Source organism: Aptenodytes patagonicus, chromosome 4 (assembly GCF_965638725.1).
Source record: "Aptenodytes patagonicus chromosome 4, bAptPat1.pri.cur, whole genome shotgun sequence".
Classification (NCBI taxonomy): domain Eukaryota; kingdom Metazoa; phylum Chordata; class Aves; order Sphenisciformes; family Spheniscidae; genus Aptenodytes; species Aptenodytes patagonicus.
In genome coordinates this window covers 51,923,866-51,946,525 of record NC_134952.1, presented here as the reverse complement: position 1 = coordinate 51,946,525, position 22,660 = coordinate 51,923,866, and the positions used below count along the sequence as shown (strand labels likewise).

The 22,660-nt window shown below is 47.9% G+C and overlaps 2 protein-coding genes across 2 annotated transcripts; both read left to right on the top strand.

The window, feature by feature from the left end:
* The first annotated feature begins 88 nt into the window (after window positions 1-88).
* Window positions 89-6,100, top strand: LEPROTL1 (leptin receptor overlapping transcript like 1). Its single transcript, XM_076336728.1, has 4 exons — window positions 89-368; window positions 921-996; window positions 2,367-2,553; window positions 3,614-6,100. Exons 1-4 carry the CDS (start codon window positions 353-355, stop codon window positions 3,728-3,730), a joined length of 396 nt encoding a protein of 131 aa, XP_076192843.1. The 5' UTR covers window positions 89-352; the 3' UTR covers window positions 3,731-6,100.
* A 1,134-nt stretch (window positions 6,101-7,234) lies between these two features.
* Window positions 7,235-21,827, top strand: SRP72 (signal recognition particle 72). Its single transcript, XM_076336724.1, has 19 exons — window positions 7,235-7,349; window positions 8,570-8,690; window positions 10,509-10,632; window positions 11,428-11,571; window positions 12,352-12,463; window positions 13,640-13,671; window positions 14,288-14,412; window positions 14,505-14,562; window positions 14,752-14,883; window positions 15,307-15,435; window positions 15,964-16,036; window positions 16,600-16,664; window positions 17,671-17,766; window positions 18,234-18,337; window positions 18,931-19,008; window positions 19,663-19,800; window positions 20,060-20,097; window positions 20,414-20,573; window positions 21,571-21,827. The coding sequence occupies exons 1-19, from the start codon at window positions 7,235-7,237 to the stop codon at window positions 21,743-21,745; spliced, it is 2,019 nt and encodes a 672-aa protein (XP_076192839.1). The 3' UTR covers window positions 21,746-21,827.
* The last annotated feature ends 833 nt before the right edge of the window (window positions 21,828-22,660 follow it).

Sequence of the window (22,660 nt, the reverse complement as noted above, 5' to 3'; positions counted from 1 at the left end):
AAGGGGCGGGGCCTGAAGAGGAGCGTGCGCACCGCTGCGCCGCCCTGGAGCCCCGCCCCGGTCGCCGTCGGGGCGGACGGGCGGCGCGGGAGCGGCGCGCAGCGGAGGGCCCCTGGCTGCGGGTGACGGCGCGACAGCTTCCCGCGCTTCCGGGTGGGGGCGGAGCTGGCGCCGTGGGCCCTCCACGCGCGCACCACATAGCGCGCGTCACGCGGCCGGAGCGGGCGAGGGGAGCGGGCGGGGGGCGCTCGGCGCCTGCGCGCTCCCCTCCCGGAAGCGGCTCCGGGCCGCGCCAGTTCCGCTTCCCGGCGCGAGCCCCTCCGCCTGTGCGGCTCGCGGGACGGGCGGCGCCATGGCCGGCATCAAAGGTGCGCGGGGGCGGGGGCGGAGCGGTTGCCTTGGCAACGGCGGCGGGGCGCCCCCTCTCTCGCTCCCCCCGGTGGGCCGCGCAGCGCCGAGCGCCCCGCCGCCTGGCGGAGGCCGTACGGCGGCCGGGGCGGGGAGGGCGGCCCCGCGGCCCCCGCCGGTGGGGCCGCACGCCCGCGGGAGGCCCGGCGGGCCGTGCGGGCGCGGGGCGGCCCTCGCAGGGAGGGGCGGTGAAGGGGCCGCGCGGCCCTCCTCGGGCGGGAGGGGCCGGCCGCCGCCGCGGGGGCCGGCGGGCCCCGCTCTGCCGGGCGGCCGGGGCTGCCCTGCGCCGCCCTCCGCCCCGAAAGAGGAGCCCGGGCTTCCCGCCCTGCCACCCCCGGGCCCGGGGGTGGATCGGTGGAAGCTCTGCCCCGGCGGCGGGCGAGCGGCGCGCCCGGCCCCACCCTGGGCTCGCTATGGCGGAGCCTCGGCCTCGTTCGAAGGTCGCGGTCGGTGTTTCATGCGGCGTGTTGAGCCCCTCCTTCATCCGCTGTCGATTTGTGTTCTCGTTGTAGCTTTGATCAGCCTGTCCTTTGGGGGAGCGGTCGGACTGATGTTCTTGATGCTCGGATGTGCCCTTCCCCAGTACAAGTAACGTGCGCTCTCTTCCTAGTCTTCGTGTCGTTTTGCATGTCTGTAACCCCAGAACGGTCTGGCTTTCATAACTGTGGGCTGATAAGTCCTCTGTGTGTGTAGGAGGGGTGGGGGTTTTTTTGGCTTCAAAAGATTGGGGTGGGGAAAAAGACCGTCCAGGAGTTAATTCGCCATAAAAGTAAAGGCGACAAAAGTTAAATTACCGGGCCTGGCTGCAAACTGTTAAAGAATGCACCGTCCTAACATGTCTCCGATATTGTCCCTCCGTGGCTGATAAGCAGGTAGCGTTTCCTGAAGCAGGTGGCAAGCACGTATCATCAGGGAAGCGTTTGCATTTTCTCTGGCTGCTTAGTGGTAGCTGGGCTGTGGGTGACTGTCAGGCGGACCCTTGGCTGCGCACCACACCTCGTAGTGCAGCCTCTGGAGTAATTGCAGCTGCTCTCTGGGCTTTCGGTCTCTTGATTCCTGCCTCTCAGTCCAGGAGATAAGAAGCAGTAGACCAAAAGTTCAGAAAGCTAGGCCTGTGGCTTTGACCCTTTGCAAGTGAGTGCTGACTTTACAGAAAATCTTTTAAATCAACTTTAATTACAGTTAAACAAGTATCGGATATCCTGTCGATAGTCCTGTTAGTGGTTGCGAATTGCTGTTCTCTGCAATAGTCACATACGTGACTAGCTTTCTTACGCCAGCTTTCTTTTGTTATAAAACCAGGGCTGGTGACACAAACCCTTAGGAAGGAGATGACTATGCGGTCACCCTTCAAACTGCAGTAAAGTTTTATTGAAACAATGTGCAGCCGCATTGGTGTGTCTGAGAAATCTAGTCCGGTGAGCTGCAAGCAATGAAAGAAAACGTTGCCAAATACAATGGTGTAATTTTTGCAGGTTTTTGTTGGTTGCGTTCAGATTTAAAAAAGCAAAACCCGAGTCTCGGTTCCCCGTGGCGGGTGGGTGTTGGCTGAGAACGGTACTCCGTTCCACGTAGGCGCGCTGAGAGCTTACGGGCGAAATGACGAGAGGGCTCTACAAAGGTATCTCTGCAATTCTTAAGTAAAGCTGACAGGTTAAACTTAAGAGCTAAGCTCATCACGTGAGGTGGCTTTAGATTTGGGCTTGCTTAGTGAGATCTCGCTTTATGAATATCCTGTTCGTGAGCTCTCTGCCGCTGAGGTCAGCTGAAGCCGCTCACGAACACGGTGTGTTGGATTAACGTCAGCTTGTTCCAAAGCGAAGGATTTGCTTTCTCTGGGCTTGTGTCTGTCTTTCCCGAATGTGGATGCTGGATGGGGAAAATGCCTTGCGTTGATTTCGGGAAGAACAGGGAGTAAATCAAGTTAACTTTAACTTTTCTTCTCCTTTCTTTTTCAGCCAGTACTGGCCACTGTTTGTTCTGTTTTTTTATATCCTTTCTCCTATCCCGTACTGCATAGCAAGAAGATTAGTAGATGACACAGATGCTACAAGTAATGCCTGCAAGGAGCTAGCAATATTTCTTACAACAGGCATTGTTGTCTCAGCATTTGGGCTACCGATAGTGTTTGCAAGAGCAGAACTGGTTAGTAATATTTCAATCTATGATCTGTGGTTGGGGTTTTTTTTTTTTCCTAGAAAACTTTGTTCTTTATGTTTTTTTACTGAAGGTAAAGCTCTCATGCACTAAGCAACTCTTATAAATGCATACTTAAGATGCTTGCAGTGGAAACACAGTAAGAGTTCTTTTGGCAAGAAAAATGAATACTAGAAATGGAAGCACGGCAGAACGTCGTGATTGCCAATTGCTTCACGTGGTCATGGAATAAACCCTAACAGCCTATATGCAATGCAGAGAAAACGAGATAGAAAATAGTGTGAAAACTTAACAGGCAATATAAAAGTGTATCGAACACTTTGAAGGCAATTTGTGGAACGGTTGGGCTAAAGAAGCATGAACAAATGATGCGTTTCTGCACTCACCGTAACTGATAATGTGGTGTTATTTTGCAAACTTCCCAGTTGTCACTACATCTTTCCCAGTATACGGCTTTTCACTAAAATCCTTTAAAAGATGACCTTGTTTGTGTGAATTTCAGAGCGCGCTACTAAGTCAAAAAACATGGAGTGCATTTTCATAAAATCTCTTTAGGCAAGAACAGCTCAGACGGTCCGTTTGAATGCCTCACACCCGTTGAGTAATCCACTTACTCTCCTTGGAAAACATTCACCTCCTGTTTTGTTACTGGGATATCTGCTGGCATTTTGAAGACCTGCATCCTTAAATGTCTGTTTAAAACAGTCTTATAGCCTGGTTAGCAAGTATAGCTGGGCTGCAGATGTGTGTGATGCTGTTGCCTAGCCTCACTTTACTGTTTGTGGATGTTACGGCAAAACAGCTGTGCCTGCTAGCCAGTGCTTTGAACACGGCTAGAAGAAACTTGCAGTGCTGCTTGGCTAACTGTGAATTGGTCGAGTCATTTTGGGTAAACCCAGCCTTCTTGGCGTAACCACAAATAATGAGATACCGCCTTCTTGCATCACGGGCCTGTTGGTGAGCTTTGTCTAGAATCTGACATTAAGACGTTAACCTTTTGTCGGTATTCAGTTCAAAATGTGTCTAACTAAATCCCCCTTGTTCACAGATTTACTGGGGCGCGTGTGCACTTGTTCTTACGGGGAATACAGTCATCTTTGCCACGATCCTAGGATTTTTCTTGGTCTTTGGCAGCAATGACGACTTCAGCTGGCAGCAGTGGTGAAAGGAAGACAAGAGAACTATCACAGGCTTCTTGTCGTGCAGTGGCCGTCCATACAAATGAGAGAATGGGCAATAAAGAGAAGTAGCGTAGCAAGCCTCTTGAGTATTCTAGATGCTCCTTTTCACCTTGTTCCTTCTGAGTCTACTACTGTTGCTGACAGGGTTTCTACATTTTTATGAAGTGGAGAGATGATTGATTTCATTTTTACCTATAGTATATTTTTAGGTGCTCTCTTGGTTTAAAATTGTCATCCTTCTGTCCGGTGTTTATGTGAAGCTTTAAGTCTGGAACAAGAACATTTAAACATGGTTGCAAAGAAGATTTAAAGTTGGGGTTTTTTGGGTTTTTTTTTTTTGTTGTTGTTTTTTAAGTTCAGCATTAATACTATGTTTCAAAATAACTTTTTTTTATATAGTGATTAAATTATACACAAGCTGAATGGAGGTAAGAGATTGTGCACCACCATTGTCAATTACCAGATCAATAGATTGCTGCTGTATTTTAGCAGAGGCAAGGCGGGGCGGGGAGTACCAGTTGCAGTTTTTTCTTCTGCCCATACCTCAAACTGGGTGATGAATGTTGATAGCCTTCATTTCAGGAGAAGGCTGAGGAGCAGGTAGAGTTATTTGGGAGAAGTCCTAAACTTTAACACCGCTAGCACTTTTACCTGCTTTGTTACGAATTCTTGTGTGGATGTGACGTCCAGATACTCTGTAAATGTATTGATGCTATGACATACAAAACTAAAGTGTATTGTAGGGGAAGGGAAAATGATGTTTAAATTCCATTTTTTAAAAAAATATCTTTTGAACTCTTTCTATTTATAAGCATTGTATGGTTTTGAACTTCTATGTCAGCTTTTTACCACAAAGACGGTAAAATGTTCATTTATGGAACTACTGGTCTGTGTTAATTTGAAGCATATACAAAGCTATTTCCTCCTTCCCCTTTTTAATTTATTTTATACATAGTGTGTATATATAAAATAAAACAGCTTTTCAAATGTAGATTAAAACTTTGTGTTAAAATTGCCTAAAAATTATTCCCCTCCCCCCCCCCCGCCCCTTCACACAATGCAGTTGAGGCATGACTTTTTTGGAAGTCACTGTCTGAACTGATTTCACTGACTGTTTTTAAGTTCTTATGCACTATTGGTTAATAAGATTTAATGTTATGTCTGTAACTGTAGCTTGTGTTCTGTAAGATGGCACGTGTAGCTTCAAATATTTAAGACGGGTTTTCTGCATACCTCTCAATTGTCTGGATTTTTCATTTAAAGAAATCTGCCATTAGACATTCCATCACGAGACGGTTGATGAGTGCCAGTTAACCAGGTTTGATTGTACCACATGCAGTGATAAACTTGACCAAACATACTTCTAAATTTTTGTTCAATTCTTTAAAAAAAAGTCTAGGAGATGTACTGTGCGTAATTAAAAGCTGACGATTGCTTAGGTTTTGCTTAACGGTGGAGCAGTATGAAAAGGCACAGAATTGCAGGTCTTGGCTGTCGTATGTGTGCGCAGATGTAAACAAAGTACACAGCTTGAATATTTGAAGTCTGATAGTAATGGTAGTTACTTACATGATATGCTCAAGGAACTGATACCAGCAGGGAGGGGCAGCAGGGGCGTAGCTACCTACACACGCTGCTTTGTTAATGTCGTCCTGCGTATAAAATAAGAGCTCAATTTTATCCGTGCTGGTAGAGGAACAAACGGGTGTCAAGGCCCCGGCGCAGAAGCCAGCCTATAGCTGGTGGTCTTTCAGCCCTAAGTGTGTGCTTCACCAGACTGCCTGCGATGGTGACATTCGGAGGTGCGTAAGGGCTGTAGACTCACTCGTTTCATCACCTTTTTCAGTGAGACTTCTGCATCCCTGCCCCCAGCACGACGGATGCTTCGGAAAATCTTCCAAACCAGTGGCTAAATTTGTAGTCCTTTGCAGTCCTTGTGAGGGAGGAACGCTTAGGACTTGTACAAGCCTTCTGGAACTCTTACCTTTTTTGTGGTCAGGAACTGTGTTTTCTTTTTCATTCCTGTGCTGCTAAGCCTACTTCTCAATGTGATGCTACTCTCTGGATCACTGGCCATAGAGCTGGCCGTGTATGTGTTGGCAGTGCATTTTTTGTATGTTAATTGCATTGCAGCAGTACCTTCTTTTGCTGGCACACCGAGTACGTGCAGCATTGCTCTGATTTATGAGCTAGACGCTTGAGAGGTGTGATCCTTCCATATAATACGCACTGAGATAGCATCGTTACCGTCCTTCTCGAGGGAAAAACTTTGAACGATAGAAATTTTAAGTAGCAATCGAGTTCTGTATATTTAATCAAAAATACTCTAATAAAAGAGTATTTTGTTTGAAGTATTAATTGGTTTTTTTCTTTCTTTAATGTGGTTGTCATTCCTGTTGAACAGATGTCGCCAGATTACTCAATAGTCCTTCAGAGTGAGGAGTTGTGTCATTTACCTTGGACTACTCTATAAAAAGAGGCTCGATCGTCCAGCGCTGTGCTAGTTGCACTGAGCTGGCTTTGCTGGTCGTATCTCACACCTGCAGTTTATCTTCAGTTTGTGTTTGAAGTCCAGATTCTGCTATGTTGGTATTATTATACAAAGTGATAGCCACCTTCGTATTTATAACCTTATAATTTTTATTAAAAAAAACTCCAGCCTTTGTAATATTTGTAATAATTCATGGCATTTCTGAAATTTGAAAACTGATGACTGATGGCAGTCTTCTAGCAGAAGGAAGTGATGGGAATTGGTGGAAGATTCTTCTTTGGGGGGGGGCAATCGCCCCCTTCCCCCTCCCCACACACACTCACTTAGGTCATATCTGCTGATTTTACTAATTTTTTTTTTTTAGTTTATTCTGAGAGAGGAAAAAAGTTGGTTAAAATATTAGTAAAATAAGGAGTTCTTCAGTTGAAACGTTAGAAGAGGAGCCGAGTAATTTGGCAATAACCAAGATGCTACAGCTGCACACAATTTTTTCATTAAATCAGACTAAACTCGCAATGTCGAGTGCAAGAGTAAAAAGTTTGGGCGTAATGCAGAAAGTTACAGTGCATCAACTCAGCAGGCGGACTCCCCGCGCCCACCGCCAGGCGCTTTTTGGGGAGAAGGCCGGACGGTGGCGGCCTGAGGGTGCCGGGGCGCGGGGGCAGGCCGCGGGCAGGGAGGGTGCCGGGGCGCGGGGGCAGGCCGCGGGCAGGGAGGGTGCCGGCGTGAGGGAGGGTGCCGGGGCGCGGGGGCAGGCCGCGGGCAGGGAGGGTGCCGGCGTGAGGGAGGGTGCCGGGGCGCGGGGGCAGGCCGCGGGCAGGGAGGGTGGCGGCCTGAGGGGGCCGGGGTGTTGGAAGAGCGGGAGGGCCGGCGGAGGGCGGGGCCCCCCCCGGCCTGTCGCGACGTGGCGGCCGGCGCGCGCGGCCCTTCCGCTTCCGGGGCAGCCGCCGGCGCCGCCCCCCCCCCCACCCGAAGTGTTTCTCCTCCCGGTTCCAAGATGGCGGCGGCGACGGCGGCGGGCGGCGCGGGGGCCGCGGCGGCGCTGTGGAGCGAGGTGAACCGCTGCGGCCAGAACGGCGACTTCGCCCGCGCGCTCAAGTCCGTTAACAAGAGTGAGTGAGCGAGCGCGCGCGCGCATGAGTGCCGCCGCCATGTCGGCGCCGGGCCCTGCCGCGGGGCCGCACGGCGCCAGGAGAAGGCTGCGTGCGGGCCGGGCGCGGGGCCGTTCCCGGCGCCCGCACCGCCCCCGCCTCGTACCTCTCTCGGCCGGCGTCTCTGCCCGGTCGGGCTTGGCCTTGCGCAGGGGCGCCGCGGCGGGGCCACGGCTGTGGTGGGGAACGGGGGGTTTCCGTCTGTAGGCTTCGTGCCGGGCCCCGGGAGTAGAGCTGCGGGCAAAGGGCGCCCAGCGGCGCTCCGGCACGCTTCTGGAGGTTTCCCTGTGCTAGGGGAGAGGCGAAAGCGGGTGGGGGAGCCGAGCGGGGCAGCCGCCTAGGCCCCGCTCCTGCAGCGGGACCGTCAGTTGTTCTGTTGCATCACGCCGCCATTGCTGCGGGCCAAGCCTTCAGAGCTACTCGTGGGTTTTCCATCAGTTTTGATCGTGGGAGGAAGGAGGGCTTTTCCCCCTGGGAATTGGAGGAGTGGTGGTGTGTATGGACCAACTGACTTGGGAGTGATAACGTGTTCGGGAGCAAGAGTCACACTGAGATGTGTTGTTTTGATAGTTTGGCATCCAAAATGGGATTGCAATGTAAGGCATGTTATGGCTAAAAGTTCTCTCTTTGGTGTTTGTAGGGAGTAGGGACTCATCTCCTGTCCTGGCAGATCTGAGAGTTGGGATCACATGAAAAAAATCAAATACCCAAACCTATTTCTCCCTCCTAGTTCTCCCTTACTTGTCTTCCACTGGCGGAAAATATTAGCATATAAGGTGACTACCTGTCTAGAGCCATACTGTTCTTCTATGTCAGGTGTTTTTCCTCCTGTATATGCTTTACATGGCACTCAGGTTTTGGCACTGTGTTCTCTGCCTGGAAGTGAAATGCCGAGGAAAGGTTTGTCCAGGTGCATACAGCTCCTTTGGTGCAGCTCTGTTCCAGGCATGTTAGCACAGTGGTCGCTTTGGGCAAGTTCAGTATTTGTACTGGCTGCTTTTATCCTGATGGGATTTGTTTCATGATCTGAGCCAAAGCAAGCCGTGCCAGGACCCTTTTAAATTGACGTGACTGCTCTCTATGATGGGTTTTTGCAACTGTAACAACATATGGCTCTTACAAAGCCTTAGTGTGTCCGATAATGAGTTAGATTGTTGTGTTGAAACTGGTTTCTCCTCCAGTACTGCAGATCAGCAAAGACGATGTGACTGCACTTCAGTGTAAAGTAGTGTGTCTTATCCAGAACGGGAACTTCAAGGAAGCCCTCGGCGTAATCAACACCCACACTAAAGTGTTAACCAGGTGAGTTGTGTCTTGCTGTACTTTACAAAATATGAAACTGGAAGTCCTTGAGAAGCTGCTGCAGCTTCAGTGCTGGGGGGGACACGACTAATAGGCAGCAAAATAAAGAGCAGGAGGTGCTCGGAGCCATTGGGATTGGGCTTCTCAGTGAAACACTGATTTGCTCTGGGCGTGAGGGGTGGTCTAGATGAGTTTGAGACAGTCTAACATCTTGCTGTTACTGTTGAAGGGATTGTCCCTAATCTAGTTTTCAGCCACCTTCATGAGCTGATTCTGCTTGTTGATGTGGTTGAGCACCATAGCTGGTACAAGGGAAGAGGACAGATCTCATGGGGAGTGAAGAGAGGAGGGAGGAGCCCTTGCCAGTGGCAGCGAGCTGTTAGCTTTGCTTGGGCTGTCTCATCATACTGCTCCTTGGGGTCCTTTTCTTTGCCAGCCTGAAGGTACTGCTTCACCTTTTGGGGTGGTGCAAGCCCTTTGTGCGTGTTCTCAAAACCAGGACCTTGGAGACAACTTGTGTTTAAGAACAAGTCAGGCTTCCCATTTGTGTCATTAAGCAGACTCTAATTTTCTTCCTAATAAAGATGCTCTTTGTGCAATGACTAGGATGAAAATTGCTACTCAAGAACTGCCTGGCAGCAAAATTTTTATATTTCAGACGCTGCTTTTCTTAAGGAACTTCCCAGAAAAGCGTGTTGTAGTTTCAGTGCGATGAAACATACCCTCATTTATCTTCACATCTGGATAAAACATAGTTACCTTATTCACAAATTCCTTCTTTCCTGAGACAGAAGGGGCTTAATTTAAGTTTTTTAGCTTGTGTTTTTAGTATATGGCGAGGAGGAGAAGTAATTTCTCTAAATTCAACTGGTTTCAGAGTTCTCCCTATAATTTCTTTAGCTTGGCTCTGCTTTGTGTCTGTCTCTGTATCCTGCAGAGCAGGGAAAGTGGTGGTTCTTCCTCTGCCTTGAAGTTGTCCTGTCCTGCACTGAGGCTGGCCCACTGCTTTGCTTTAATTTTTAATGCCATTCGTTTGCTTTCAGACTCCCCTTAATACTCAGCTAGACCGAGATAATTTTAAATAGACAGAGAAATAGCTGGTGACAAGTGGCACCAGTGATGAACTAAGGGAATCACTGATTAATTTTCCTTTGGCTTAAGCGGTAACTCAGGGCGTAGGTGGAACAGCATTCAAGGCTCTGCTTGTTGGATAATGCTTCCCTGCTGTTGTGAGCTTGCTTTGAAGCCAATTTTATGTTAGCATCAGCAAACCCTTTTGCTGCAGCTCTGCTGCACTGATATTTCAAAATAGGTTAATGTTACCATTGGCTTAGTATCAGACTATAAAAGGGACTGTGTTTTATACAGTTTCCTGTCTCTCTCTCTGAGTCGATTGTCTTTGAAAGTTTGCAGTAACGGTCTTTTGCTGTAATGGTATGCCTTCTCCTGAAGAAGGAGTCACATAATGAAGTTTGGTATTGTTTTACCGTTAAGCATTTGATTCGCGTAATCAGTAGGAGGTGGGGGGGGATTTGAAATGTGTCTGGAAACACCAGGAAAAAAAGGAACCTCTTTTTCTAGGTGAAGTTTTGATATTCCTTCTCTGTTGAACACCAAGTAGGTTTAAGATATTTTCAGTGCTCAACAGATACATAATTCAGTAATCTGGGATCATGTGCTCACCTCTGGTGTTTGGCTCTTTGGGAATGTAGCAGTCTGTGACTAATTAGGGCTGCTTAAACAGGTGTGTTCAGGTGGGTGAATGCTGCTGAATGAAAACTACAGTGCCTGCTCTCAGCCTTTGTCTTGTCCTTGCAGTGACGTTATTGCCTTTGAGAAGGCCTACTGTGAATACAGGTTGAATCGTATTGAAAATGCTCTCAAGACCATTCAGAGTGCCAGTCAGCAGACAGACAAACTGAAGGAGCTTTATGGACAAGTGGTAATTACAAGCTTTTCTTCCTGGTGGGAGTTTCATATGCTGGATGCCTTGTCCCTCCTCTAATGTGGGGCAAGTATGGGGACAGAGTTTCCTTCTCTGTCTTGAAAGTAAGGTGAAGTGCAGATCCCAACTGCTCCAACTTCTGTGGAGCTTCAGTCACCTGTTGCTAGAGGCAGAGTCGTCATCTTATTGCTACTGAACAAAAGCAATTCATTTGTGACTCCCTCTCCCTTCCTGGGTCTGGCCTGTTAATAGCCATCTGGCTGAGGAGATGGAGGATGGAAGAGAGCTAATGACATTTATTTGTGGTTGAGCCGTCTGCTTGCATTAGATGCCTGTCCAGGAATGGTTTGCAGGACCTGACATCTTGGGCGTTAGAAGTGAAGCAGAAGTTGCGTTTCTTCTCTGGTTTCTCCCTGGTTGATCAGAACAGTTTTGTGAAGAATTGACTGTCTTCTCTCAGCTGCATGAAAGACCATTCATTTAATCTCTGTCATAGAGAGGTGATCTAATCTGGAAAAAGGCTGTCTGAGGACAAAACTGTGTAAACTGCTGCTTTTAAAGAAGCTGGTTTAGGAGTAAGAAGTGTGCAGGTATCTGGTGTCATTGCTTGAGTCCTTGCAAATGTAATCTATAGAGTTTGCCCTTAAAGGTAGATGCAAATGTTAGTAATGTTCAGCTTAAAATATATGATGCTCTGTTGCTGCCAGTCCATGGGGAGGGAGGAAGGAGACTGTAGTTACTAGCATACACAGGGAAATACTATTCTGAAGGCTAATCCCTTCCCCTTCTCAGTTGTACAGGTTGGAGCGTTACGACGATTGTCTGGCTGCATACAGGGATCTCATCCGCAACTCCCAGGATGAGTATGAGGAAGAGAGAAAAACCAACCTCTCTGCTGTTGTGGCAGCACAAAGCACGTGGGAGAAGGTGATGCCAGTAAGTAAGTGTGTATGTGTGCAAGAGTGAGAGCCAAGGAATAAAGGATATGGAGTCGTAGATATTTAACGGGATAGAAATGTGTTCCTGTCTCTTAATGACTTCTGAGTGTATTGAAGATCACTTAGTGGTTTCCGCTGTATGGAGGAGTAAATGCTGTTATTGTTCTGAGGGATGAAGAGTTAGACTTCATTTTTAGATCTCTAGGAGACTCGTATTGGTAGATTTCACAGCAGAGCAGGAAGTACATCTCTCTGAGCCTGCATTAGGCAGAACACCTGTGGTGACTAGCACTTTCCTCTGTCTCATTACCCTCTTGCCCAGGGTAAAACTAACTGCCCGGATCACCCAGCCATACCTGGGAACATTTTTGTTAATGAGCAGTGCAGATTGTAATGTTCTCATTTTTTCAGAAATCTTTGTCCTTGGAGGGGTGCACAGCATGCTCAGCTTTCTGTTCAGTGCTGTGGATCCACTTTCTAGTTCTCTAGAGTAGCGGTTCTTACCTGCCCTCTTTCAGCAGCCTAAGTAGTCCCCAGGTTCAGGCGGGAGTTTCGTTGCTGCCTTGTCAATTGCCTCTGACTCTGTTCTGCAGTGTGAGGGAAGATTCTTTGCACTGTGACATATTTGCCAGGTGTGTGCCCTTTTAAAATGCCTCTAAATTTATCTTGCAAGGAATAGTTTGAATGTACACGAAAACTATAGTTCGTATCTGTTGCCTGTCAAATCTGTATAGATCAGTTGGTGTTTATGCAGTGTTACATTTGCTTTTCATGCTAGGACGATTTGGGCCTTCGAGAAGCTACCTACGAGCTGTGTTATAACAGTGCATGTGCATTGATTGGGCAAGGAAAGTTGAGTGAAGCAATGAAAAAACTACGGAAAGCAGAAGGTAAAAACATGGTGAGGTGAGAGGGAAGCTTTGTGTGATAGAAGTAGTTACTTGCTCTCTGTAGACATGCTTGTCAGAGAGAAAGAGGTTTTGAAAATTTAAAAACTGACCAACAGCAGGATTTGTTTAAGTTTCCAGATGGTTCCTGACAGAACTGGTGTTTTTGTAGAAGCATTCCTCTGCAGCTCTTTTCCAGAGACATGCGGCATGTACCATCTCCTGGCTTTCTTACAGCCTCCTGATTGGTGTTCAATGCCTTTGGGCAGTTTTTTGAAGTAGGAAGTAGACATGAGTGTAATCTTTTCTCATAAGCATGAGATGTTTCATCTATTCTGACTCCTGGTTTTGTTAGTATATGTGTGTGTATATATATAAAAACATATACTATAAAAAATACTTCATGGTCTGAATTAGTTATGAAATTAGTATAAGCCAATACATGAGCTTTTTTTGCAAAGAGGATTTTTTTTCTATGGGGTGGAAGGGGGATTTTGTGTGTGTTTAAAAAAAAAAAAAAGGCTGGGGGAGAATTAGGAAGAATTAGTTTCTTTCTGATCTAATTGCTCTTGCAGATAAATAGGTCAGTTCTGTCCCAATTTTGATGGTAGAATAGCAGCTCTCCCATACAACTGATTTATTGAGCATGTGTAAATTTGAACGTATGTGCTGTGATAGTAGTCCTTTGGAGAGCAAAACAAGTGATGTTCTGGTAAGGTATATGAGAAAGTTAAGAAGTGACTGGTATCTGTACTGAAAACTGATGGAATTGCTGCCCTATAAAGGGTGGTGTAATCTGAATACTGCAGGCTTGCAGCACTTTAAATAACTCCCAAGATGGTGAGCAGTTGCAGCTGAGTGATCCCTATGGAAAAGATCAAGAGCTAGGTTTAAGGAAACTTGTTCAGGAGAGACAATGAGTGTGTGACTCTGCTCTCGGAAGGCAGCTTTGGGAGGGACAGTATCTCCTGTGCGTTTGATATTTCTTCTGCATCATCTAGTCTTCTCCCTTACGCTCAGTCCCATCCATCATCAGACTTGTAGTCTGATGTTCCCTTGTAATGCTGCAGAAGTTTCAGGGATACATGAAAAAAGTATATGTTCCCCCATGCTTCTAGGCTGGTTTTTTTTCCCCTAAAGCCTTCTAAACTGTGTTCTTCAATTTGTTTTTCCTTCTAGAGCTGTGCCGCCAATCGCTATCAGAAGACTCTGTAAGTTCTTGATGTTGTTCTGGAAAGTGTTCGCTTTGCACCAGCATGAACGAGGGTGCAGTCATAAAGTGTACTGCAGATAGCCGGAGGATAGCCAAAGCTGCTGTGCAGTATTACCCAGCAAGGCTTGCCACTGCTGCTGCTACCCGCTTCTGAGGCTGGGGCAGCAATCATGGTTGTTGCAGACGTGTAGCTAACACTGCAGACTGTTTGCTGCTGTGCTCCTTCCACAGTTGCCTATGCTGGTGCAGGGAGGATGGGTACAGGTTGTCTGAAACCTCCCTGTGACCCACTCATGCTATGGATGAACACGCTGAGTGTGTGTTGGGAAATTTGTAATCACTGTCATTGGCTCAAGCAGAGGGGCAGGTTCAGCGTACAAGTGAAGGGTATCTTCAGATTCTTGCAAGAGCGGGTGAAGCTTTCTTTTCTCCTGGTTCAACCCAGATATGCTTGTGTTTGTGCTGTGGCTACAACCTTCACCTGTAGTGGCTGGGGTACTTCGCTGCTAATACTGCCCAAGGGAGCTCATAGACATTTGCCAGCAGAATGCTGAAGCCAGGGGAAGAGAGGCGAGATGGCAGCTTTTTTTCTTTTTGCCTTGATTTTCCTTCAGGATGTGACAGAGGAAGACATTGAGGCTGAACTGGCCATTATTCATGGTCAGATGGCTTATATCATGCAACTGCAGGGTCGTACAGAGGATGCTCTACAGCTCTACAATCAAATAATCAAGTTGAAGTAAGGGCTTTTCTAAAACAAATACTCAGTCTTCCATCTGTAGAGACACCACTGTTTAATAACAATGTGCTTTCTGCTTTTCTTATCTGCAGGCCAACAGATGTAGGACTGCTTGCTGTCATTGCAAATAACATCATCACAATTAACAAGGTATAGAATTACCTTGCTGCTTTCAGTGTGGCCCTTCCTGGTGGTTACTCAGCCTGCTTCTCCCCTTCTGTGGAGAGAAGGGGCGTAATCAGGAAAGACTTTTTCCTAAACAATAGTTAAATGGCAGACCCAGAGACCTTTTCTCCTTCAAGGAACATAGTGAAATCTCATGATGTGTGATTTCTTCAGGACCAAAATGTCTTTGACTCAAAGAAAAAGGTGAAGCTGACCAATGCAGAAGGTGTTGAGCATAAACTCTCCAAGAAGCAGCTCCAGGCGATTGAATTCAACAAAGCTTTGCTGGCGATGTACACAAACCAGGTAGGAGAAACTGATCTGCAGTAAGCAGCTAGCGATTTAGCACTCTCCACAGGAGTTTGACTAGGTGAAAATGGATATGCAGCTGTTGTGTCAGAAGATAAGTCCACTTGGTTTAGGCACATAAGTGAGGAGAAAAAAAAGTCATCCCTAAAAGAACAGCCAGCCAGCTGTGTAGTGACTTGAGTGTTGCTGTAGGGAGGGTGGTGTGGAGATGACTAGGAGACAGAAGGGGTGTGTGGGGTTCTTAGATGCATCTGAAGTGCTACTAAGAAGTGCTACTAAGAGGACCTGTTCTTGGTTCTGTATACCCGTTTCAGGGAAGCCATCGCTAGCATCTCTTCTTAGATACAACTGGTATGTTAAGCCCCGGCTTAGGTGCTTGCAGAGGTTGATAAAAGTGTATTCTCTCTTCCCACTCTTCAGGCAGATCAGTGCCGCAAGCTGTCGGCAAGCCTGCAGTCACAGAGCCCTGAGCACCTGCTCCCTGTGCTTATCCAGGCAGCCCAACTGTGTCGCGAGAAGCAGCATGCAAAGGCCGTAGGGCTTCTGCAGGTAGGTTAAGAGAAAGTACTCCTCTGACCAAGCTCCATTTTAAACTTGTGCTTTGTGTTCTCGTATGCTGTTTCCCTTAGCTTGTTTTGTCTGGTTTAGATTTCCAAGTGTATCTGACTGTGCTTATTTTGGTTTGGTTTAATGCTGCTGGAAAGCAGCATTTACACCCAACTGAACAATGCTGCTTTTAAAGGGAAATAGTTCCCTTGCACCTCTGATTTTTATGCTTAGGAAGCTGTAATAGACTACTTCTAGGGTAAGCAGTGGGCTCTGCTGCTCTACTTGCAAGCAGTTTGCAACAGCCTCCTTTTGGGAGGGAGCGAGTGGCCTGGGATGGAAATCTGAGAGGATGATGGGTGACTGGCACGGTTTGGGGCCCTCCTCTGCTGTGTGCTGAAGCCTGCCTGTGCTGGAAAGCTTCCTTTGGCTCTTGCCAGCTTGCTGTGACTGAGCATAAGATATGATTCACGAGAGCAGCAGCCTGGTGCCCACACACATGTTGAATTGTGTTTTTCCTCTGACTCTCAGGACTTTGCAGACCAGCACCCTGCCAATGCAGCTGAGATCAAGCTGACGATGGCCCAGCTAAAAATTGCTCAAGGTATCCAGTGTCCTCCTTTGTTGGGAAGTGTCTGCACTTGATAATGGTACAAGGGGTGAGAAAAACAGGCTTTAGGGCAGTCTTTGCTGCAGTCACTGTTGTGCCAGGTACAGAGCAGAGGTGCTTTCAGTTGGGTATTCTATATATATGGCTATGGCAGGATAGAGCTCATAGCTTAATGTCTGGATGTCCAGGCTCCACAGATCCTTGGCAGAGATGCCCACAGTCTTTGTGAATGATAGGGCTGAATCTGTTCTGGGGCAGGAGGGTCTTGGGAGCAGCGTTCATTCTGATGCTATCGTTCCTGTATACAGTCGGGCAGCGCAGAGTTGGTCCTGGAAGAGAAGACCCTGCTTGCAAAAGCTTGCTCCTGAACCCTTGCAGGATGTGGCAAGGACAGAGAGGTCCTTTGTGTGGAGGCCTGTCCTTTATTCCTGGAAACGGGAAATAATCTGAGAAGGGGGTCGTTATGTCCCCATTGTTTACCTTTGGCTGGAAGTTCACAGGCAGGGTGAAATGTTACTGTGCCACTCAGAGTATGTTCCTCCCTGTCTCTCTTCTAGGCAGTGTCACCAAAGCCTGCATGATCCTGAGGAGCATAGAAGAACTGCAGCACAAGCCTGGTATGGTAAGCAAAACTCAGTCTGAACTGTGTGAGGTTTTTCCCTTGTAGCACAGCTGTGTACTGCCTGCTCCTTGTTGCCTCTTCCCTTTGGTTTTGACTTGACCTGAGTGTCTGCAGGGAATTTGAGCCCATCTTCCTTGTCTTGGACGAAGGTGGGATTATAAGTTGCATCAGGTGGCCTGAACTTAGCCACAGAAGTACTCTGCCTGTCAGCAGAGATGCTGTCTGCCTATGTTCCCACTCTCTCGTAATCCCTCAGACCTCCGTGTTGCCTTGATTTACTTGCATAACATGACTGGAGCAGCTGCTTCCCTGGTATGTACTGTTGGGAAGTTTTTGAAGCAGCTTTAGGACAACAGGCATGAGGAAGTAAGTGCCGTATGTTCCATCCCCACAGCATCACCCCAGTCTGCACGCATGTCCACATCTGGTATTCAGAAAAGCTTGATGACCTTGAAAATGCTCAAGTGTACAGCATAAGCATCTTGAGCAGCAGCTGACAGTTGTAGGTCTGTTCCAGTTGCAAGTGTGAATGATCTAAGTAATTTATGGGGGCAGTCAGCGATACCATCTCCTTGCCCTGGGTCACCTCCAGTTGTGTCTGGGCTGTAGACAAGCAGATGGTGTCTGTATCATCTCTTCAGTGCTGCTTTTTTTTTTTTTTTTTGTCATGGCTCTTGGGATAGAGAATGGGGGAAGAAACAGGGTTTCTAATGGAACTGTGTCCAGTGGCAAGCAAAGAAAGTGCCAAGACAAGAAGGTTCTTTCTGTGAATGCAGTCTTAAGCTTGTACCGTAGGAGAAAGATTGGTGGGGACGTTTCTTTGGGAGGGACCTGGGTAGGAAGGTCTCTCCTGGGTATCCTGCCTGTTACCGCAGCTGGTTTTTAGGGACAGCAGAAAGCTCACATTGAGTCTGCTTTTAGGAAATGCCGTCATTTAACTGCTGACTCTCTGGCTATAGACAGCTTTTGTGAGGATCTGCTATAAGCTGCTCTTGAATGTTTGCAGGTGTCTGCGTTGGTGACAATGTACAGTCACGAAGAGGACATTGACAGTGCCATCGAGGTCTTCACACAGGCTATCCAGTGGTATCAGCAATTCCAGGCAAGTCAGACCAGAGGAGCTAAGGTGCAAGGCTTTGTCCCAGTATTTTCTAGCTAGTCCAATTCAGCTTTTCCCGTTGATGCACAGCCCCAGCAGCTCATCCAGTTGGGGTTTCGGAGACCTGTGAGCTCCTGTTTTGTGAGGGTTCGTTTTATCACCGTTTCATTATTTTAGATGTGTTGCAAACAGGGAGCTGCAGCTCCTGTCAGATTAGGAGAGTGGGGGCAATGGGTGCCCAAATGCAGCAATCAGGCCTTCTCACTGATTAGAAAACACTGTGGAGCAGCAAGCTGCCTTGTCCCATGCAGTTCTGCCTCACATCCTAGAGTGCAAAGGTGGTCTACTTTCTGCATGACAGGGTGCTAACTCAGTTCTCCTTTGCCAGGTCTCAGGGGCATTAAAGCCAGCTAGAGCTGGGCTCCATGCTGCGATAATGAGGAACTAATTATGGCTGCTGTATCTTTCAGCCAAAGTCTCCTGTCCATTTGTCGCTGATAAGGGAAGCTGCCAACTTCAAACTAAAGCATGGCAGGAAGAAGGAAGCAATCAGCGACTTGGAGGAGCTCTGGAAGTGAGTTGGGTGGTTGCTGAACAGGAGGTCTCCACCCAGAGACCTCTGCAAGCTGTCTGGTGCCAGGCAGTGCCTGACAATATTGGTTGACTGGTAGCCCTCCTTTAGAGTTGCTTTTGCACAGGGGCTCCAATGCAAAGCCATATTTTGGAAGGAGAGGGGATCGTTCATTTGATCTATAGCTGATGTTCACTTGAAAACCTGGTTGACTTGTCCCAGAGGCCTCTTGAGTGCAGTGAAGGTTGCTTTGGGGACTGGGATGCATCTTTTTTTTTCTAGTGCTGCATAAACCATGGATGTCTAGGTTTTAGTTTTTATTATGCACTTGATGGGATTTTCTGGGGGGACTTGCCTTTGCTACTGGGACCTGAGGGGTTTTCATCTTTCATTGCCTGCTTCATGATACTGTGGAGATGTCTGCACCTCCCTTTGTCCACACCAGTGATGTTTGGTGATGTGCTCTGGAGACCACAGACTGATGTGCCTGTCCCCACAGATAGCAGCTATGCTGCAGCAGCAAGCACTGCATGGTGTCTTTGGGATGAGTGTGTACCTTGCTAACTTGGTCCTTTTCTGTTTTTTTCCCTACAAAGGCAAAACCCAAAAGATGTACATACTCTGGCACAGCTCATCTCTGCCTACTCCCTGGTGGACCCCGAAAAAGCTAAAGTGTATCCTTTTGATGGTGGTATCAGAGCAAAGAAAGAGGTGTTTGGGCATTGCTCTCTTGGATTTCAGCTGTGTGGGGAATTCAGACCCACTCTCAACTGAAGAAAGGCAAGGACCATCTCCAGAACAGCTGCATATCCAGGTCAAGCTGTCTGGAGCTACATTATTTCCCTAATTGGTTTGATTGCTGCGGGATCCCAGGATCCTTTTGTCTTTGGCCTCCTTCTCTCTGAGAATTGATAACTTAAGACTAGGTAGAACCAAAAATAGGAGCTCCTCCATCTTTTCTGTTGGAATCTTAAACCTGTGGTAGTAATGCAGGACTGTGCCTGATAAAATATGGCTAAGCTCTTACTGACCCAAAATATCAGGGTCACATACTGCTTTTGCCACCCTGAGAAGCTTTCAGAGGAAGTTGCTGCTTCTGTCCCCATATGAAAGAAGGGAAAAATGAGGCAGATGGCAATTAAGTGGCTCATCCCAGCTTGTGTAGGAAGCTGGTGAGAGAGCCAGAACTAGCCCCATAGGCCTGTCTGGTGTCTGCATTGTTAACAGGCCAAATTTGTTCAAGCTGAAGTTGCCCGTTGCTATCTGGACAAACCTGGGTGTTTATCTTTTTGCTTGCCAGTTTGCATCCCTGAACTCTTCCCTTGCAGTCTTAGCAAACACTTGCCTTCCTCGGACACCATGTCACTGAAAGTAGATGTTGATGCGCTGGAGAACTCCCATGGAGCAACCTATGTGCGGAAGAAAGCTGGGAAGCTCACTGGAGACAACCAGCAGAAGGAGCAAGGGTAAAGCGGGCTGCTGTAGCTCTGGTGCAGTCATTCTTTGGAGTGGCACAAGAACCACACCTGATGTGGAGGCATTGCTGTGGAAGGCAGGCTGGTGGAAAGGGAGCCCGTTGTTTAACTGCAAGGAGCTTCAGGTAGCAGCAGACCAAATTTTGAGAGAGATGAGAATGGTTTAGCTTCTTCCAGAGCTAGTTTTTAGTTGACTTGTCTGCTGTGTCCGTGCTGTGTCACAGTGGCTGTTTCCCTTCTTGCTTTTCAGACAAGGGGATGTGAAGAAGAAGAAGAAGAAAAAGAAGGGTAAGTTGCATTTCCTAGCTGTTGACACGGCACAGCTCCAGAGAGCTCGCCAGATTGTTTCTTCAAACAGCCAGCCTTCAGCTCCCCAGGAGCTGGAGCCCTTTGCTGGGACTGGGTCCCTGTGAACCCAGATCTTCATGATAGCTTGTTTGGATGGGGCTTTTTCCACAGAAGTGAGAGCAACACCCTGATAGGATGATATGGGTTGCTGGGCTCTTTGTGCTTCCTGGCTACTGACATCCCATGCGTATCCCTTGGTGATGCCTCTCTAGCATGTTGACACCAATCTCACTTCCTGGCACTGGATGTTCTGCAGGAAAGCTGCCTAAGAACTACGACCCCAAGGTGACTCCCGACCCTGAGCGGTGGCTTCCAATGCGAGAGCGTTCCTACTATCGTGGACGGAAGAAGGGCAAGAAGAAGGATCAGGTTGGCAAGGGGACTCAGGGTTCAACCACAGCTGGCTCCTCTGAACTGTAAGTACCCATTTTGCAAGGCTTGGTGTGGGGAATCACTCCTGGGCGGCTGGGAGGGCTGGGTTTGTGCTGCTTTTCTGTGGCTCTGTCACCACACCAGCCGTGGGTAGCACAAGTGAAAGTGCTTTGCCACTTGAACCTTCTACCAGCTGCTCTGCTCGAAGATCCCTATAGGTTGCTGAAAACCAAAATGATATGATAGGCATGCTTGAAGGTGCCGAGGTGCAAATAAAATTCCCATAGTCTTTTAATGTGCTTTTCTTAGCTTTGACGATGAGATGAATTTTGCACGCTTTCTCTTGAGCTATTTGCTTTCAAGTCTTTTGGCGTCTGGAGCACCATTAGCCATGATTTGGGAAAACACTATACTTCCTTCTAGGTTGACACTGATTATTTGAGCTGGAATCAGGGTTTACCATTGTGTATGAGGCCTGACAGCAAGATGGTGACTTACTAGCATCTGAGAGAAGGAAGTACTTCTAAAATAATAGCAACGCAGGGAATTGCCAGTGCTGTCTGATAGTTTCTCTTTACACGGCTGTCTCAAAACAAGCATGAAAAGCCTTTTGTGGTACTGTTGGCTTGAGCAGTGTTTGCAAAGAGAGCTGGCACAAAGATGTCTTTGTGGTTGAGAGAGAAAGGATGTTGGGTTTGCACTGCCTGAGTGTGGGGGCCTGAAAGGCTTCTCATGTGTTGCATGAGCTGTCATGTGTCTATTCAAAAGTTAGCCTTGCTTTTGTTGTTGAGGACTTACGCTATCTAGTGAACATCAGTTAGAAGGTGGTTGCCTGCCCTTTGAGACACATTCCCATCGTCCGTCAGCCCTTCTATATATGTTGAAGCTTATTTAAGATCTCCTTGCATGAGTGCCCTCCCATACATAATGTTATCTTATGGGGCAGCTGCTATTTTTCACTGTCAGCTTCCTGCAGTAGTGCCACATCTTGCAGGTGACTGTGAACCCACATGGTATCTCTTTCTCTCATCTTCCCTGCAGGGATGCCAGTAGGACTGCTAGCAGCCCACCTACCTCCCCTCGGCCCGGCAGCGCTGCAGCTGTATCAGCCACAAGTAATGTCATCCCTCCCAGGCACCAAAAACCCGCCGGTGCCCCAGCCACCAAGAAGAAACAGCAGCAGAAGAAGAAGAAAGGGGCTAAAGGAGGGTGGTAAAAAGCAGGATGTGTAACCTCCCTCCCTCAGTAGGTGATGCTGGTTGCAGAATAAAGGTCAAAAGCAAGTGCTGGCAAAAGACTCTTGGCATCCGGATCTCTGTCCTGCCTGTCAGTGGTCTGGGGGGAGATGGGCTGGTATAGGCACCATGATGTGTCTGCTCACCAAGTTGCCTTCCTCACACTTGCCCCCACTGTGGCTTGAGTTAGATGGCAACACCCTAAATGCAGGCCCTGAGAAGAAATCTGTCCACGTTGCCAAACATTTAAAAGATGTGGAATAATCAAGAACTTCTTGAAATGTAGATTTATGCTCCTCCTGCATGTTAGTTAAGGCCTTTAACAGATTTATCTGACAAATGTCTCTGACTATGTGTGATGCGCTGTCAGCACTGTCGTCTTTGTCTCATCCCAGTCAGTCGTTGACCACCAAACAGCACAAGCACAAAGGGTCTTGGAAAACAATATATGGGCTAGATTATGCAGGAGAAGATAATCTGAAGGGGGAGAACAAGGCTGTTAGGAGAAAGCATGGTGAAGTGTGTGGCAGCTGACTTGGTGTCCCCTTTTCTGCAAACCAGCTGCCTTATTCTAGTGGGCTTGGCAGAACAAGAGTGAGCTAAAACAAAGTGGCTGGTTGTGGTGGTGGGCTGCTTTGAAGAGGCATTGCACTTCTCAAATGGAAGCTGGCGGTGAGATGGAAGACGTGTTTGCTGTCCTAGCACCTCACAGGTAGCCCCAAGCACCTCTTGAAAATTGTGGTTTGGTCTGAATGTAGCAAAAACATTTTTCCATACGTGGACTTTCAATGGGTAGAAATAGCACCTCAGGGAGAGTTGACAGATGTCGGCCTGAAAGGCAAAGGCTTCTGTCTGTGAAAGAATTTAAAGGAAAGGCCTGAAGAGGCGGGGAGCAA

What these genes read in the sequence shown, in the direction of transcription:
- LEPROTL1 (XM_076336728.1), top strand. An exon ending in TGTGCCCTTCCCCAGTACAA is followed by an intron (nt 997 to 2,366) that starts GTAACGTGCGCT and finishes TTTCTTTTTCAG; the next exon opens with CCAGTACTGGCCACTGTTTG. An exon ending in TGTTTGCAAGAGCAGAACTG is followed by an intron (nt 2,554 to 3,613) that starts GTTAGTAATATT and finishes CCTTGTTCACAG; the next exon opens with ATTTACTGGGGCGCGTGTGC.
- SRP72 (XM_076336724.1), top strand. Translation starts at nt 7,235, where the DNA reads ATGGCGGCGGCGACGGCGGCGGGCGGCGCGGGGGCCGCGGCGGCGCTG. An exon ending in AAAACTACGGAAAGCAGAAG is followed by an intron (nt 12,464 to 13,639) that starts GTAAAAACATGG and finishes TTTTCCTTCTAG; the next exon opens with AGCTGTGCCGCCAATCGCTA. An exon ending in AACCAGCAGAAGGAGCAAGG is followed by an intron (nt 19,801 to 20,059) that starts GTAAAGCGGGCT and finishes CTTGCTTTTCAG; the next exon opens with ACAAGGGGATGTGAAGAAGA.